Here is a 15,827-nt window from a genome sequence, read left to right on the forward strand (position 1 = left end):
TCAACAACAGTGCATGCTCAGCAGAGCAGTGCTCAGTATTTGTTGAGTGAATTCACCGCTTTGTAAGCGCTCATTTAAAAAGAGGGCACTAGTTTGCACTCCTGCAGCCTCTGGGGGAAGGGCTACTAAGCATCTGATGCTTTTTTCAGGAGCCTGTTTCTGACCAATTCTGATGAATAAAGTTGCTTTTCAGAAAAGCTGTCTTGAATTTTACTTGAAGCAGGAAACATGGACTGCTAGGCGAATGTACACCTTTGTTCATTATCCCCACCTCCCAAAACTGACGACAGACACCTGCACACCTCTCAATTATACGACCTGACTTCCCCACCCCATCCCCCTTCCTGAGAACTCCTTCACCGCAGATAAATTCCAGACTTTGAAAACCCTGACTGAGCCTCCTAATGTGGTCTTTAATATGACTCTCAAGGACATGGCAGGACCTGGGACCCCAGCAGAAAGCTGCCTTACGTGGCACACAGTGTCCTGTAGGGATTACTGCTGTTCCAGGGTTAGTCAAGGAGATGCAACTGGTAAGGAGACAACATATGATAACGGTTTCCCCGATTTAAGCTCTGAGAAAGAGAGTGAGCTTTTCCCAAGTTACTTACGTCTGTGGAGGTGGGGCTGGGCAGGGACACAGGCTGAACAGGTGCAGGGAAAGTGAATGTGGTCTCTGTCTTTTCATTTTCAGGGGAGTCAGGATGACTGGATGGGGGGGATGTTGGGGTTAGGGCTCCAAACCCCAGCACTGCATTGTATTTTGGAGGACGACCTACAGACCGAGAAAAGGGAACAAAAGGGAAAAAAGGGGGAGGGAAAGAAAGGGGGAAAAATGATCTTACATACCTTTGGCCAGTGTTCCTCATTGGCTAGCATGGAAAAGGAAGTGAGGTAGCAGAGAGAAGGTTAATACAACAGTCCCAAAGAGAGGAAAAGAAGCAAAGATTTAAATGTCATTCGAAACAAATGCATGAGTGTCGAAGGGAGGATAAGAGAGCCTCAGAGAATGACAGGAGATACTGGGTTATGTTAAAGGTCTTCGCCTTGGGCAGATTATGGAGACGTTCCTCAACTATGACAATTTGAGATTTCTACCGGGAGAACAAGATATCAATGCCCAACAGGAGCCAAGGCCAGGGAGAAGAATTTATTTTCTTTTTCCATATCTTTTACATATTGTTTCCTAAGGTTTTTCTGCAATCGTTATTCTTATAATAATATTAGTGATTCTCAGTTCCCACAAACAGACTGGCTGAGGAGCTCTGCTTTTCCTCTTCTCTCCTGCCCACATTTTGGTTACTTCATTGCTTGTGAGGGTAGAGAAAGGCAAAGGGAGGAGGCAAAATTCAAGTTAACTATTCTTACCCCTTCTGGCAGAGCTAGGAAGACATATGTTCTGGGAGTAGCTGGAACCTAAGAGCTAAAAAGACCTTCTGGGCTTAACAGTGAATTTAAGTAAGTCTGGACTCAGATACCCTTCCCAGTTGATCAAAAATCATCTCCCTGCTTTCCATCACAAACATTCCAGTGAACTACATGTCTTAGAACTGGGGTGTTCCGAAGTCTCAGGAAAAGCCCTGTCATCAGCAACAGCTACCAGAAAGAGCTGATTTGAGCAGACGCATTTTGAATCAAACCTCATGGCTACAGAGAATCTACAAGTGGGCCTTAATGCGTATGGGAAGTCCAGGTCAACCACTCTTGCCTTATGATATATCTAAGTCAGGGTCCTTGTCTTCTAAGGGCCAAAGGTCATAGCTTCTAAGCTGTAAGTGATCGAAAGTGTACGCCCAGCACACCATAGGCAAAAAAAGAGCCGGAGAGGTACACAACTGCCTACGAGCACTGGTGGATGGTACGTGGGATCATGACTTTGCCAACAGTTATAATTTATATTGGAATTATGCACAAGAGTCATGATTCTGTCAGATATTACACAAACATTACCTATCTGTGTTAAACCGGCACTGTGTGCAGTACAAAGACAGATCGTACTGGTTTGCCTTTTCTAGGGTATTTAGTGCTGCTAGAAGGGTAAGTGGAAGATAAATGCTCTTTGTTTACCCACAGAAGGCACGTCCTAGGCATTGTGAATGCAGGCTTTCATCCTCTGACCTTGGCAAGAGATGCCAAGGTCTTTCTGGCTCATTTAACCCCTATCCTCCCAGCAGATGCTGCCCACTAGCAGGTCAATTAACTGTGGCTTCTGGCTGGGGGCTCCTTTCTGAGAACTGTGTCAGAGGTCACTAAAACAACCCCAAACAAAATAAAACAACAAAAGATAACCCATGACACTGGTTACTGTGGCCCAGGAATCAATATGAAACAATGACTTAGGGATACCCATCTAAATATGTTTTGGCTTCTTGAAGGAGGGGCTGATGAAACACTAGCGTGGGTGTGCTATCTCTCTGAGGGGAAGAGACAGTAACCACTGTACCACCGGTACAGTGCTAGCCCTCCCTAAGGCAGACAGAGGGTCGGGATGACCTCCTAAGCTTCCAATGGCTCTGAGATTGCTGTGCATACACAAAAATTAGCATGCTACTCCGCTCACTCTGCAACCTTTCTAGCCTGGAACTGTAATTCAAGGACACATTATCACGTGGAGAAAAGGACCTTGGGATGTATTACTGACATCAAAGAACCATTTCAGAGCCTTGTTTATAAGCTCAAACTCTGAGCTATTAAGACCTATTTCGACCTGCATGGTGAAGGCAGCTGCTGACCTGAGAGTGAGGTGGAATGCCCGCCCTGGAAGGTCGGAAATTGGGGGACGGAGCTCTTTAGGAATTTCTGCTTTGGGAAGCCTGTTTCGACAGTGATGTTTTCTTCTTTAGTTGCAGGTGCTCTCTTCTCATAGATTCAAAATTCTCAGTGTGGCTACCTCTCTCCTTCCTGCAAAGTCTGCAGCTCACAGAAGCTTAAGAGTCGTGCTCTGTCCTCACTGGCATCAGGACAACTTAGACACTACTAAGAACACCTTGGCAACACCAGTGCTCTGTTGTGCTCAATGATGCTAAAACGTTCCCTTTTACAGGGTGTTCTGTTCATTGTGCTATTCATCAACAGCCTGAGGGGCCAGGGGCAGAAATCCTGCAATAAGCCATTCCCCTCAGCCAGCTTTGCCGGAATCCCAGGAAGGGGAGCTTTTGATTCAGTATACAGAACTCTAATAAGAGATCTCACTCTCTTTTCCCCCCATTCTCAGAGAACAACAACAAAACTATATTCAAGGGATATAGGAGTTAGGCTCTAGGACAATGGGAGGAGGGAGGGGAAAGAAACACAACACAGAAAGCAAAAGCAACAGCAAGGGAGAGATACAAAAAAGGTACTCACCTCTCTTCCGGGTCCCAGGATGCATTGTACTGTTCAGGTACGTGACTGCACTCTTCTTACGCTTTCGGGATTGAAGAAAGAAAGGTGACTGGTTGAATAGCATGGTTACTACTAATCCCGGTACAGGCCAAAGACCAAGCACAGCATGCCCGTCAACATGCCAACTAGTTAGTGCTAGTCACCCAAAGGTCTGAGTGATAACTGGATTTATCGTATGTACTTGGCTCTGAAAGAATATTCCAGAGAGGTACGTCTCTGCTTCAGAAGAAAGTTGTGTTCAGATGACAGGATGAGTTAAATTTTTAAGGTAGCTTTGTATCTACTTAAACTTCAGGAAAAAACTAAGGGGGAAACAGCAAATAATAAAGATGAAATAATGTCCTCAGCCAGAGAAAAATCCATCATTTTACAAAGCTGGCCAAGCACAATCAGGGTACTGCTCGTAAGCAGCTTTTCAGACAAGTCCTAAATAAAACTGGAGACGCGAGGGAATGGCCAAGTGCTGGCCAGGAATACCTCTGGCTCAAAGACCGCGCCACTGTACACTGGATTTGCTGTCGTTCTTCTTTTTCGTTCTTGCCGCTTGCTTTGGATTTCTTGGGAAAGCAAAAGGTCTGGATTAGAAGAAAGGTATGGAGGACCCCCCCCAACGTAACCTCATTGTTTACTTATTGGGTTTCCCATGACAAGTTAGAAATGACAGTAAGTCTCTCGGTTTCACTGCAGCCTCAGCGAAGGGAAGCCCGCTGCTGGGAGCAAATACGAAGGACCATCCACTCTCACCTCTTGGAAAGCAAGGCCCTGCGGTCCTACAGTGCGGCTCTCTGTGATTGAGAGCTTAACAGTAGACAACACTTGTAAAAGTGTCCTGATTTATTTTTAGATCACTGTAATATAGGTGTGGATGAACTTTACCCACAGACCTAGATTGAGTAATCATAGTTCATCATTCTTGAATTCAATCACTAGAACAGGTATAGCTTTGCAACTATTCCAATAATCTAGAGTGACTGAAAAATACAGACAAAGACTTGTCAGAGGGGCATTTGCTACTTTATGCTGCCAGGGAAAAAAAAGTTTCTCTAAGTGAATGGAAGTCACCTTAATGCAGGCAACTAGGGAGCTTCCCCAGGACAGTAGTGTGGATAAATAATGATAGGAAGGAGAGGGGCTGAACATTAGATAGAAGGAAGGTAAGTTTACTCCAAAAAAAGAGTCCATACTGGTTTAATCATACTCTGCTTGTGTTCCAATTTTCAGTTCTAACAATAAATCAAACAACATTTTCAAGAACAAAGCCCTGGGCCAGAAGCAAGGTAGCGCCATGAATATCTTCTCTTACCTTCTAGATGGTCATGTGTTACCAACCCCAGAGACACCATGAAGGCAAGTTTCTGTGCCAGAGAAACAAAAGAAGAATATACTTCAGTGTGGGTTCTCGCAAAGTCAGCTGCATGTTCCTACTTAGACTCCTGGGGAAAGCCAGCCCAATGGCTGGTGGCTGAAAGGAAGCCGGGTTCAGGTGAACAAGGAGTGGGCACCCTCCACTCTCAGCAGCTATGGAACCGCTCTGGAAGCTTTCTGATCTTACAGGGATCAAAAGAGAAGGACTGGGGCCTATATCTTCCACTCTCTCAGTGGCAGAAATCAGTATCTTGAATGACCTAAGTTTTTTCCAGAAAAATTCTCAAGGAGGGAAGAGGACTTCACAATGAAGAAACACACAGAGGGTTACAAACAGCCTCCCACACAACAAGCTCCAAATTCTAAGTACTTCATTTGTCACACCAGGTCAGGGGTTCTTATATTTTTGCTACCACTGATTGGACAATAACTCAAAGCTAAGTGAGTTTTAGGAATGACAGCAGGTGGTTCTGCTTAATACTATGATTTTTCAATCAACCATGGACCTACAAATTATAGAGTGCTTTCTCTCTGGCCACCACTCTCAGGGCTCCATCAGAAGCCAGACTGATCAGAACACTGTACTCCAAAGCTGGAACGTTAGATGCTTAAAAATGGAGAGAGCAACAGATTGATTACTATTTTGCTCTTTGGTTGCATGTGGTCTGGAAAGTACGCCTTTATTTTCTGCTGTACCACTGCATGCAGCTGCTAAATATGCCAAATAACGTATCATCCATTTCTCTCAGTGATGAATAAGGAACATCATTAGTTGTCAGGAGACATAATCCTGCAGAATTATTCATACCACAATTTGGTCTTTGAAAATCCTGACATTTTACCCTCAACTTTAAATATCATGGTATTCTGGCCTGAAGTGATAGGTTCAAGCTATTCGAGGTACTGAGTGTTTTATAAAGATAACCTTGAACAAGCCACTTGAGAACACAGACATGTCCTTTACTGGTATACACAGAGTCCTGAAGAAATGTTTTAATTTTATTTCTTATTTCAGAAACTAGGGTGGGCACCTATCCTCCCGACAGCCAGAGTACTTCAGTAACGAGAAGCGTCTTGGACGTGCTGCCCATTTTCTACATTGCATACATTTTGTGGCTGCCAATTAACTACATTCCTAATTTTCACTATTCCTTCAAAACTTAAGATTAGAAGGCTGTCTACCAACTGTTCTCTGTTAAGAAAGCAGTGTGTGAACTGACATTCAGATGCACCTTCTTTTAATCAAGTAACAGCATCCTTCTTGGCCACTCACACCCAACTCATCTTTGCCAGTCTAGATCAAGCTCATAAAAGAATTACTAAATGGAAAAAAATCTCTTCTGTAGAACAGATTTTCAGTGATAAATAGAAAAAAAAGCTGTCGAGAACTTTTACCTTATCTATGTATCACACACATGCCAATAACTAATTTATTCCCTTTATGGCAGTGATTCTGTCCAATTAGAAATATGTGTTACTCCACATGATGCTACTTGCTTGCCCACACTGTGCCACTGACATAAGATATCCTTTAGTGTCTTGGTTTTTTTAAATAAATTTATTTATTTATTTTTGACTGCACTGGGTCTTTGTTGCTGCGCGCGGGCTTTCTCTAGTTGCGGCGAGCGGGGGCTACTCTTTACTGCGGTGCACGGGCTTCTCATTGCGGTGGCTTCAGTTGTTGAGCAGCACGGGCTCTAGGTGAGCAGGCTTCAGTAGTTGTGGCACGTGGGCTCAGCAGTTGTGGCTCGCGGGCTCTAGAGCACAGGCTCAGTAGCTGTGGCACACAGGCTTAGTTGCTCCACGGCATCTGGGATCTTCCCGGACCAGGGCTTGAACCCGTGTCCCCTGCATTGGCAGGAGGATTCTTAACCATTGCGCCACCAGGGAAGTCCTCTTTTAGTTTCTTTTGATAAGGAAATTTTGCTAATTGCTGTTTTCCCCTCTCCAAGCCTAATACTTGTCATTAATTTTGCAGATTATTTTATAAGTTTCTCAGCAATATGCATGACTAGGACTTCTTTTAGGTTCAAGTTTTGGTCTCTTCTTTACAGACAAATTAAAAATTAATTCATTTCATATCAGAAAGTATTATAATTTGTACTTGCTTTAAAAAAACCTCAACTGGCTTAATAAATCACTGCTTCAAAAAAATGACATGAAGCTTTGATGGCTTTATGCCACTATTTGACATGGTTTCATTAAAAAGAATGCACTGAGGATTAGAAGGAAATGGATTGCTGGTCTAATAAAATCCAACTATCATATATTCATCATCATATTACCTGTCCACATTTTTCTTTTATAGCTGCTTGTACAAAAGTATCAAACTAAAAAATCTCTTGCCTAAGGACATACAAATTCACATTCTATATTTGTACCACCGTTTTGTTTGCTATTTAAGTTTATAATTCTATCCTAAGTTGTAGTACAGATGCTAGTATTTTCATCCCTACTTTTATGCTTCAATGAACTACTTACGAGCTACTGATTCATCTGGGATTTGGGGATCTAATGCAATACAATAGTAATAACAAAAATGCACACGTAACAACTGTAATCGATAACACAGACCTTAACTGAGTGAACTGGACATCTTTTAAACGTTGGCTGAGACAGACAAAACATAATGATCATTAGGAATGCAGTGGGATACCTGGGGCAATGGTCACGAATCACACAAGTCTAATGTGTGACATACGTATGAAAGGCCTGTTTGCCAGCTCACGAACACTCAAGACCACACTCTTAATCTGTCCCAGGCCAACCTGATTTGGCAATAACATTACTGAATAGTGAGAAAGCACAAGACAAGGATGTCAAGTGATTCAGAGAGCAAGTGTCCCTCATGATGCCTGTGAATAAGTCGCATCACATAGACTGAGCCATGCCTTGGAGGGCTGGGCCTACCTGAGGGTTCTCCTCCCGTTTTGGTTTGGGTGCAGTAGGTGGAGTGACGGTGCGGCTCTCCGTTTGTTTCTCATCTGGTTCTGTGTGGGATTTAATTGTCTAGAAGAAGAAAATTAAATGAAACTTCAGAATTCACTTTTTTATTAAAAGAATAAAAGCAAACACAGTTTGACTGTTGCCAACAAGAAAGAAAAGAACATACTCAAATTGGAAACATATTAATAAAGGAGATAATACGGACTTCATTGTAGAAGGGGGAAAGTAAAATGGAAGGCCCCAGTTGAAATGATTAAATTGCATGACTAGAATAGCTATGAATCTATAAATACAACAGTCTATTTCAATGTACTTTAGGAGGCAGGGGTAGTTTCCCAGAAGTAAGTCCATTCTTGTTACATATGGGTCAAGCTCTAGTTCATAGCATGCTTAGGATCTGAATGATGTCCAGAAAAATCTTAGATACACACTTTTCTATTTCAGAACAATTCTAATCACAATCTAAGAGAGGTTGCAGAACTATCCTTACTTGGGATATTTAAAACCTGCCTATATCATCCAGTAGAGGAGAGATGCAGTTGCCAAGGAAAGGCCATCTTGTAAAAGGCTGCCATCCTGATTACGGCCAAGCTCATCTTCCAGATGCGTCCATTCAAACAAAAGAAACACCAGTAGCATTACCATCTTCAGACACAAGTGGCAGCTAGCAAACTAGCAGACTGGGTTTGCATTACTATTCTTATCTTGACCCAATGGCTAATTCATTTTATGAAACCCTCTGTAAATACTGAAATGATATTAGAACAGTGGATATAAAACTATAAACATAAACCTAATTTACATTTTCAAAATTAAAAACCATGCAGAAAAGGATTATAAGAGACTACTACAAACAACTATATGCCAATAAAATGGACAACCATGAAGAAATGGACAAATTCCTGGAAAAGTACAATTTTCCAAGACTGAACCAGGAAGAATTAGAAAATATAAACAAATCAATCACAAGTAATGAAATTGAAACCATAATTAAAAATCTTCCAACAAACAAAATCCAGGACCAGATGGCTTCACAGGTGATTTCTATGAAACATTAAGAGAAGAGCTAACACTGATCCTTCTCAAACTCTTCCCAAAAACTGCAGAGGGAGAAACACTCCCGAAGTCATTCTACGAAGCCACCATCACCCTGATACCAAAACCAGAAAAAGATATCACAAAAAAAGAAAATTACAGACCAATATCACTGATGAATATAGATGCAAAAATCCTGAACACAATATTAGCAAACAGAATCCAACAGCACACTAGAAGGATCATACACCATGATCAAGTGGGATTTATCCCAGGGATGCAAGGATTCTTCAATATACGCAAATCAATCAATGTGATACACCACATTAACAAATTAAGGAATAAAAACCATATGATCATCTCAACAGATGCAGAAAAAGCTTCTGACAAAATTCAACACCCATTTATGATAAAAAAGCTCTCCAGAAAATGGGCATAGAGGAAAGCTACCTCAACATAATAAAGGCCATGACAAACCCACAGCAAGCATCAGACTCAATGGTGAAAAAGTGAATGCATTTCCACTAAGATCAGGAACAAGACAAGGATGTCTGATCACTCTCATCACTCTTATTCAACATAGTTTTGTAAGTCCTAGCCACAGCAATCAGAGAAGAAAAAGAAATAAAAGGAATACAAATTGGAAAAGAAGAAGTAAAACTGTCACTGTTTGCAGATGACATGATACTATATATAGAGAATCCTAAAGATGCCAAGAACTAATCAATGAATTTGGTAAGGTTGCAGGATACAAAATTAATGCACAGAAATCTCTGGCATTCCTATACACCAACAATGAAAAATCTGAAAGAGAAATTAAGGAAACAATCCCATTTACCACTGCAACAAAAAGAATAAAATACCTAGGAATAAACCTGCCTAAGGAGGTGAAAGACTTGTATTCACAAAACTATAAAACACTGATGAAAGAAATCAAAGATGACACAAATAGGTGGAGAAATATACCATGTTCTTGGATTGGAAGAATCAATATTGTGAAAATGTCTCTACTACCCAAAGCAATCTACAGATTCAATGCAATCCCTATCAAACTACCAAAGGCATTCTTCACAGAATTAAAACAAAAAAGCTTACAATTCATATGGAAACACAAAAGACCCCGAATAGCCAAAGCAATCTTGAGACAGAAAAATGGAGCTGAAGGAATCAGGTGCCCCGACTTCAAACTATACCACAAAGCTACAGTAATCAAGACAGTATGGTACTGGCACAAAAACAGAAATATAGATCAATGGTACAGGATAGAATGCCCAGAGATAAGCCCATGCACATATGGGCACCTAATTGACGACAAAGGAGGCAAGAACATACAATGGAGAAAAGACAGCCTCTTCAATAAGTGGTGTTGGGAAAACTGGACAGCTACACGTAAAAGAATGAAATTAGAACACTACCTAACACCATACACAAAAATAAACTCCAAATGGATTAAAGACTTAAATGTAAGACCAGACACTATAAAACTTTTATTAGAGGAAAACATAGGAAGAACACTCTTTGACATAAACCACAGCGAGATCTTTTTTGACCCACCTCCTAGAGTAACAGAAATAAAAACAAAAATAAACAAATGGGACTTAAAAGCTTTTGCACAGCAAAGGAAACCATAAGCAAGACAAAAAGACAACCCTCAAAATGGGAGAAAATATTTTCAAATGGAATAACAGACAAAGGATTAATCTCCAAAATATACAAACAGCTCATGGAGCTCAATGTCAAAAAAACAAACAATCCAGTTAAAAAACGGGCAGAAGACCTAAATAGACATTTCACCAAGGAAGACGTACAGATGGCGAAGAGGCACATGAAAAGATGCTCAACATCACTAATTATTAGAGGAATGCAAATCAAAACTACAATGAGGTATCACCTCACGCTGTCAGAATGGCCATTATCAAAAAAGCTAGAAACAATAAATGCTGGAAAGGGTGTGGTGAAAAGGGAATCCTCCTACACTGTTGGTAGGAATGAAAATTGATACAACCACTATAGAAAACAGTATGGAGGTTCCTTAAAAACTAAAAATAGAACTACCATATGACCCAGCAATCCCACTACTGGGAAACCATAATCCAAAAAGAAACATTGACCACAATGTTCACTGCAGCACTATTTACAATAGCCAGGACACGGAAGCAACCTAAATGTCCATCAACAGATGAACAGATAAAGAAGATGTGGCACATATATACAATGAAATATTACTCAGCCATAAAAAGAAACAAAATTGACTTATCTATAGTGAGGTGGATGGACCTAGAGTCTGTAATACAGAGTGAAGTAAGTCAGAAAGAGAAAAACAAATACCATTTTAACACATATATATGGAATCTAAAAAAAAAAAAAAAGGTACTGATGAACCTAGTTGCAAGGCAGAAATAAAGAGGCAGACATAGAGAATGCACCTGATGACATGGGGCGGGAGCGAAGCTGGGGTGAAGTGAGAGTAGCATCAACATGTATACACTACCGAATGTAAAACAGTTGGCTGGTGGGAAGCAGCAGCATAGCACAGGGAGATCGGCTTGGTGCTTTGCGATGACCTAGCGGGGGTGGGATAGGGAGGATGGGAGGGAGGCTCAAGAGGGAGGGGATATGGGGACATGTGTATGCATATGGCTGACTCACTTTGTTGTACAACAGAAACTAACACGGTATTGTGAAGCAATTATACTCCAATAAAGATCTATTAAAAAAAAACCACAATGCAGATGCAAATGGTCTTTTTGTATGGCAACAAGTAATTAAATAAATGAGAGTGAAACTGTCTGATTATTGATGAGTAGGAGCCAAATGAAAGACTGGTTCTACAAACAGGATATCAAAATTCTCAGAAATCATTATGTTGTGAAATATTTTACTAGATCTGAAAAACTAACATAATCACTTTATTTTTTTCACTTTATTTCTTGGCCATGTCCATATTTTCCTTCTGCTTCTCATATTATTACTTTAGGAAAGTGTTAAGTATCTGTCTTATCAATACTGTGGCAACCACTGTCCTGGGGCATAAATGCTACCTTGTATTTTTTTTTTCTCATCAGGGTCCTATCTTATTTCCACCTCCAGACTATATAAGCTACTTGAGAGCAGGATTGTTCTACACACTTTTGCACGCCTTTGTGCCCAGCACAGGGCCTCACCGTAGAGCAGGTATGCTGTAAAGAGACATTGATCTTCTGAGTGGGGAGTATGACCTACCAGAAGAATCACTTGCTTTCCTCTCTCTCTCACACACGCTTTTTTTATTAACCAAAAAGGACACATTTCCCCCATAAAACAAACCACCAAACACACCTACAAAGGAACACAATGGGAAAGCAGTTTATAGTGACATTTTTAAGGTCCTGGGTATCCAGGAAGCTTAGTTCATAGCTCCGTGAATTGGAAGAACAGGAGTCTGACAGGGGAGGGAGAAGAGAAGGTCAAGTATAAGGGTTTGCTGCTCCATTCCAAGGCTGTGTGATGTCCCTGGGGGTCTCTTACTTCCATCTCTAGGGCTGAATAAGCAGGCAGTGGTGATGCCTCCAGGGAAGATCAAACCAATTCCTCTTCACTAAAGAATTATCCAGGGTTCAAATTTTCTCTCACGCAGAAGAGTACAATTATCTCAAGGTTGGATAAAGAATACCAAAAGCACCCAAGAAAATAAAGATAAGGCAATTGCTGGTGGCGCATTGGTTAAGAATCCGCCTGCTAATGCAGGGGTCACAGGTTCAAGCCCTGGTCCAGGAAGATCCCACGTGCCACGGAGCAACTAAGCCTGTGCGCCACAACTACTGAACCTGCGCTCTAGAGCCCGCAAGCCACAACTACAGAGTCTGTGTGCCACAACTTCTGAAGCCCGAGTTCCTAGAGCCCGTGCTCCACAACAAGAGAAGCCACCGCAATGAGAAGCCCGTGCACCGCAACGAAGAGTAGCCCATGCTCGCCAAAACTAGAGAAAGCCTGCATGCAGCAACAAAGACCCAACACAGCCAAAAATAAAATAAATTAAAAAAAACAAAAAATGTATTAAAAATAAAGCAGAACTCCTTAAAAAAAAAAAAAAGAGATAAAGCAATCGAAACAATAGGGAGGTGTCTTTCTCTCATGGACCTTCCGCTCCAGGGGAAGCCAGCTGCCATGCTGTGAACAGCACTATGGAGGGGCCTATGAGGTGAGGAACTAAACCTCCTGCCAACAGCCAGGGAGAAGTGAGGACTGCTGACAACCATGTGACTGAGTTTGGAAGTGAATTATCCAGCCCCAGTTGAGCCTTGAAATGACTGCAGTCCTGACCAACTAGTTTGAATGCAAATTTGTGAGGGACCTTGAGCCAGGACCGCTGAGCTAAGATGCAACCTGATTCCTGACCTCAAAAACTGTGTGAGATAATAAATTTTTGTTGTTTTAAGCTGCTTAAAACAAACAAAAAACATTAGGGTTTGACATCACAGAAAACAGGGAGTTTTAGAATCAGTCCTTTCACTAAAGCAAACATTAAGCTGGCAGAAACTGACAGAATCAACTTTCTAAAACTCTGGAATCTAATAAAAAACTAAGAATAACCGGGGCGGAGGGCACTTACTGAAGAAAGAGGCTGCTAAATTTTATTAAGAAAGTAGTTTTCCTTACCTACCAACAAATCCATCCCTTAGTTCAACAGAGGCTGTGGAGATGGTAATCTGTGTTCCTGGTGTGGTTTGCAGAACCTCATTTTCAACTTGTGGCTGTGTATTCTGACCTGTCCAGTAACCCCCTAAGGACTGGTGCAGGCTGACCCTTGTTTGCCCACCCAAGGCTGGAGCGGCTTTCCAGGTGCCATCTGATGAAAGCATCTAAAGACATATGTTACCTGTAGTTACCTGGTGCAAAGGATGGGAGGTGGAGTACGCAGCAGACAGACCCAAAGGTCTAGGAAGAAGGAGGCTGAGGAGGAAGATCCTTGGAGGAGTAAGGGCTTTGAAGGGCTATCACGTGTACTGGGGAACCCCAAGTGCACTGAGCATTCCCAGGGCTAGATGCATACTCAGAAAAGAGCTGAGAGAACCCTAAGCTTGTACCTCTGGCTGATCTTTGAGCTCTGTCCAAGAAAGATGTGAAGTCTAAGACACAGTTACAGGTGGCCTGGCTTAGCATTGAAGGAATGCCCCCTGCTCAAAGACAATCTGCAAAGACCAAGAAAGCGTTTTCTGTTTTTATTTTAATTTACTTATTACTACCTTATTCTTCTTTCTGGCTCCAGTTGTTTAAGTAAATCTAATAGAACAGAAATTTCAATAACCACACATGACAAGAAATAGTATTTGCAAAAATAGTTTGGAAAAGGCACTAAACAAACAACTGCAGCTCTCAACAATTAACAACAGTAAACCCTGGGGTAGGAGTAGAACTGGGGTAGTAGTCAACTGCCTTAAATATGCTCAAAGAGCTAAAAGAAACCAGGAACAAAGAACTAAAAAAATTCCAGTAGAGGGCTTCCCTGGTGGCGCAGTGGTTGAGAGTCCGCCTGCCGATGCAGGGGACACGGGTTTGTGCCCTGGTCTGGGAAGATCCCACATGCCGCGGAGCGGCTGGGCCCGTGAGCCATGGCCACTGAGCCTGCGTGTCCGGAGCCTGTGCTCCGCAACGGGAGAGGCTACAACAGTGAGAGGCCCGCGTACAGGGGAAAAAAAAAAACATCCAGAAGAACAATGTCTCACCAAAAAGAAAATGTTAATAAAGACATAGAAATTATTTAAAAGAACCAAATAGAAATCTGGAGCTGAAAAATATAATAGCTGAAATGATAAATTCATTAAGGGGTTCAGGCAAAAGAAAGAATCAGTGAACCTGAAGATAGGATAACTGAAATTTCCAGTCTAAGGAGCAGATAGAAAAAAAGAATGTAGAAAAAGTACAGAGCCTAAGAAACCTGTGAGACATTGTCAAGCATACCAACATATGCATTATAGACTCCCAGGGGGAAAGGACAGACAGAAAGAAGCAGAAATATTTGAAGAAATAACAGCTGTAAACTTCCCAAATTTGATGAAATATATGAATCTACAGGCATACCTCATTTTATTTATTTATCGCACTTCACTTTATTGCACTTTGCAGATACTGCATTTTTTACAAACCGAAAGTACGTGGCAACCCTGTCTCTGTGGCAAGTTTTGGTAATTCTCACAATATTTCAAACATTTTCATTATTATCATACTTGTTACGGTGATCTGTGAACAGTGATCTCACTGCAAAAAGATTATAATGTGATAAAGGCTCGGATGATGGTGAGCATTTTTTAGCAATAAAGTATTTTTAAATTAAGGTATATACATTGTTTTTTTGACATAATGCTATTGCACACTCAGTAGACTACAGTATAGTGTAAACATAACTTGGATATGCACTGAGAAACCAGAAAAATCATGTGACTACCTTTATCTGCTTTATTGTGGTGGTGTGGAACTGAATCCACAATATCTCCAAGGTATGCCTGTACACATCCAAGAAGCTCAGTGACCTCCAAGTAGGATAAACTCAAAGACACTCATACTGAAACACAGTATAATCACACTGTCAAAAGCCAAAGAGAGAATCTTTAAAGTAGCAAAAGCAAAATGATGCATCACATGCAAGGGTCCTCAATAAGATTAACAGTCAATTTCTCATCAGAACCAGAGACCAGAAGGCAGTGGGATGACACATTTAAAGTGCTGAGGGGGATTCCCTGCCGGTCCAGTGATTAAGACTCCACACTTCCACCGCAGGGGGCACAGGTTCCATCCCTGGTCAGGGAACTAAGATCCTGCATGCTGTGCAGCACAGCCAAAATAAATAAATACACAATTAAAGTTCTGACAGAAAAAAGATATTAACCGAGAACTCCATTTCCTGCAAAAAGCAAAGGGAGTTCACTGCAAGTAGACCTGTCCTAAAAGAACTCCCTTTAGAGTTCTTCAGGTTAAATAAAAAGACCCTAGACAGTAACTTGAAGCCCAACAAGAAAAAAAACTCCAATAAAGGTAACTACATAGGTTAATATAAAATCCAGTATTACTGTATCTTTGATTTGTAACTTTTCTTTTTGCTTCCTATATGATTTAAAAGA

General features: G+C 41.4%; 1 protein-coding gene across 1 annotated transcript in view; it reads right to left on the reverse strand.

Annotated features, from left to right (window-relative positions):
* PHF21A (PHD finger protein 21A) overlaps positions 1-15,827 on the reverse strand; it is a 189,663-nt gene that overhangs the window by 12,947 nt on the left and 160,889 nt on the right. Inside the window, exons 11-15 of the mRNA XM_082845639.1 lie at positions 7,660-7,758; positions 4,688-4,739; positions 3,862-3,941; positions 3,346-3,406; positions 612-775 (exon numbers count right to left, since the gene is read on the reverse strand). Coding sequence (XP_082701765.1) covers positions 612-775; positions 3,346-3,406; positions 3,862-3,941; positions 4,688-4,739; positions 7,660-7,758 — 456 coding nt within the window. The remainder of the gene's footprint in view (positions 1-611; positions 776-3,345; positions 3,407-3,861; positions 3,942-4,687; positions 4,740-7,659; positions 7,759-15,827) is intronic.

The sequence above is a fragment of the Leucopleurus acutus genome, assembly GCF_964270905.1.
Source record: "Leucopleurus acutus genome assembly, chromosome: 8".
Classification (NCBI taxonomy): Eukaryota; Metazoa; Chordata; class Mammalia; order Artiodactyla; family Delphinidae; genus Leucopleurus; species Leucopleurus acutus.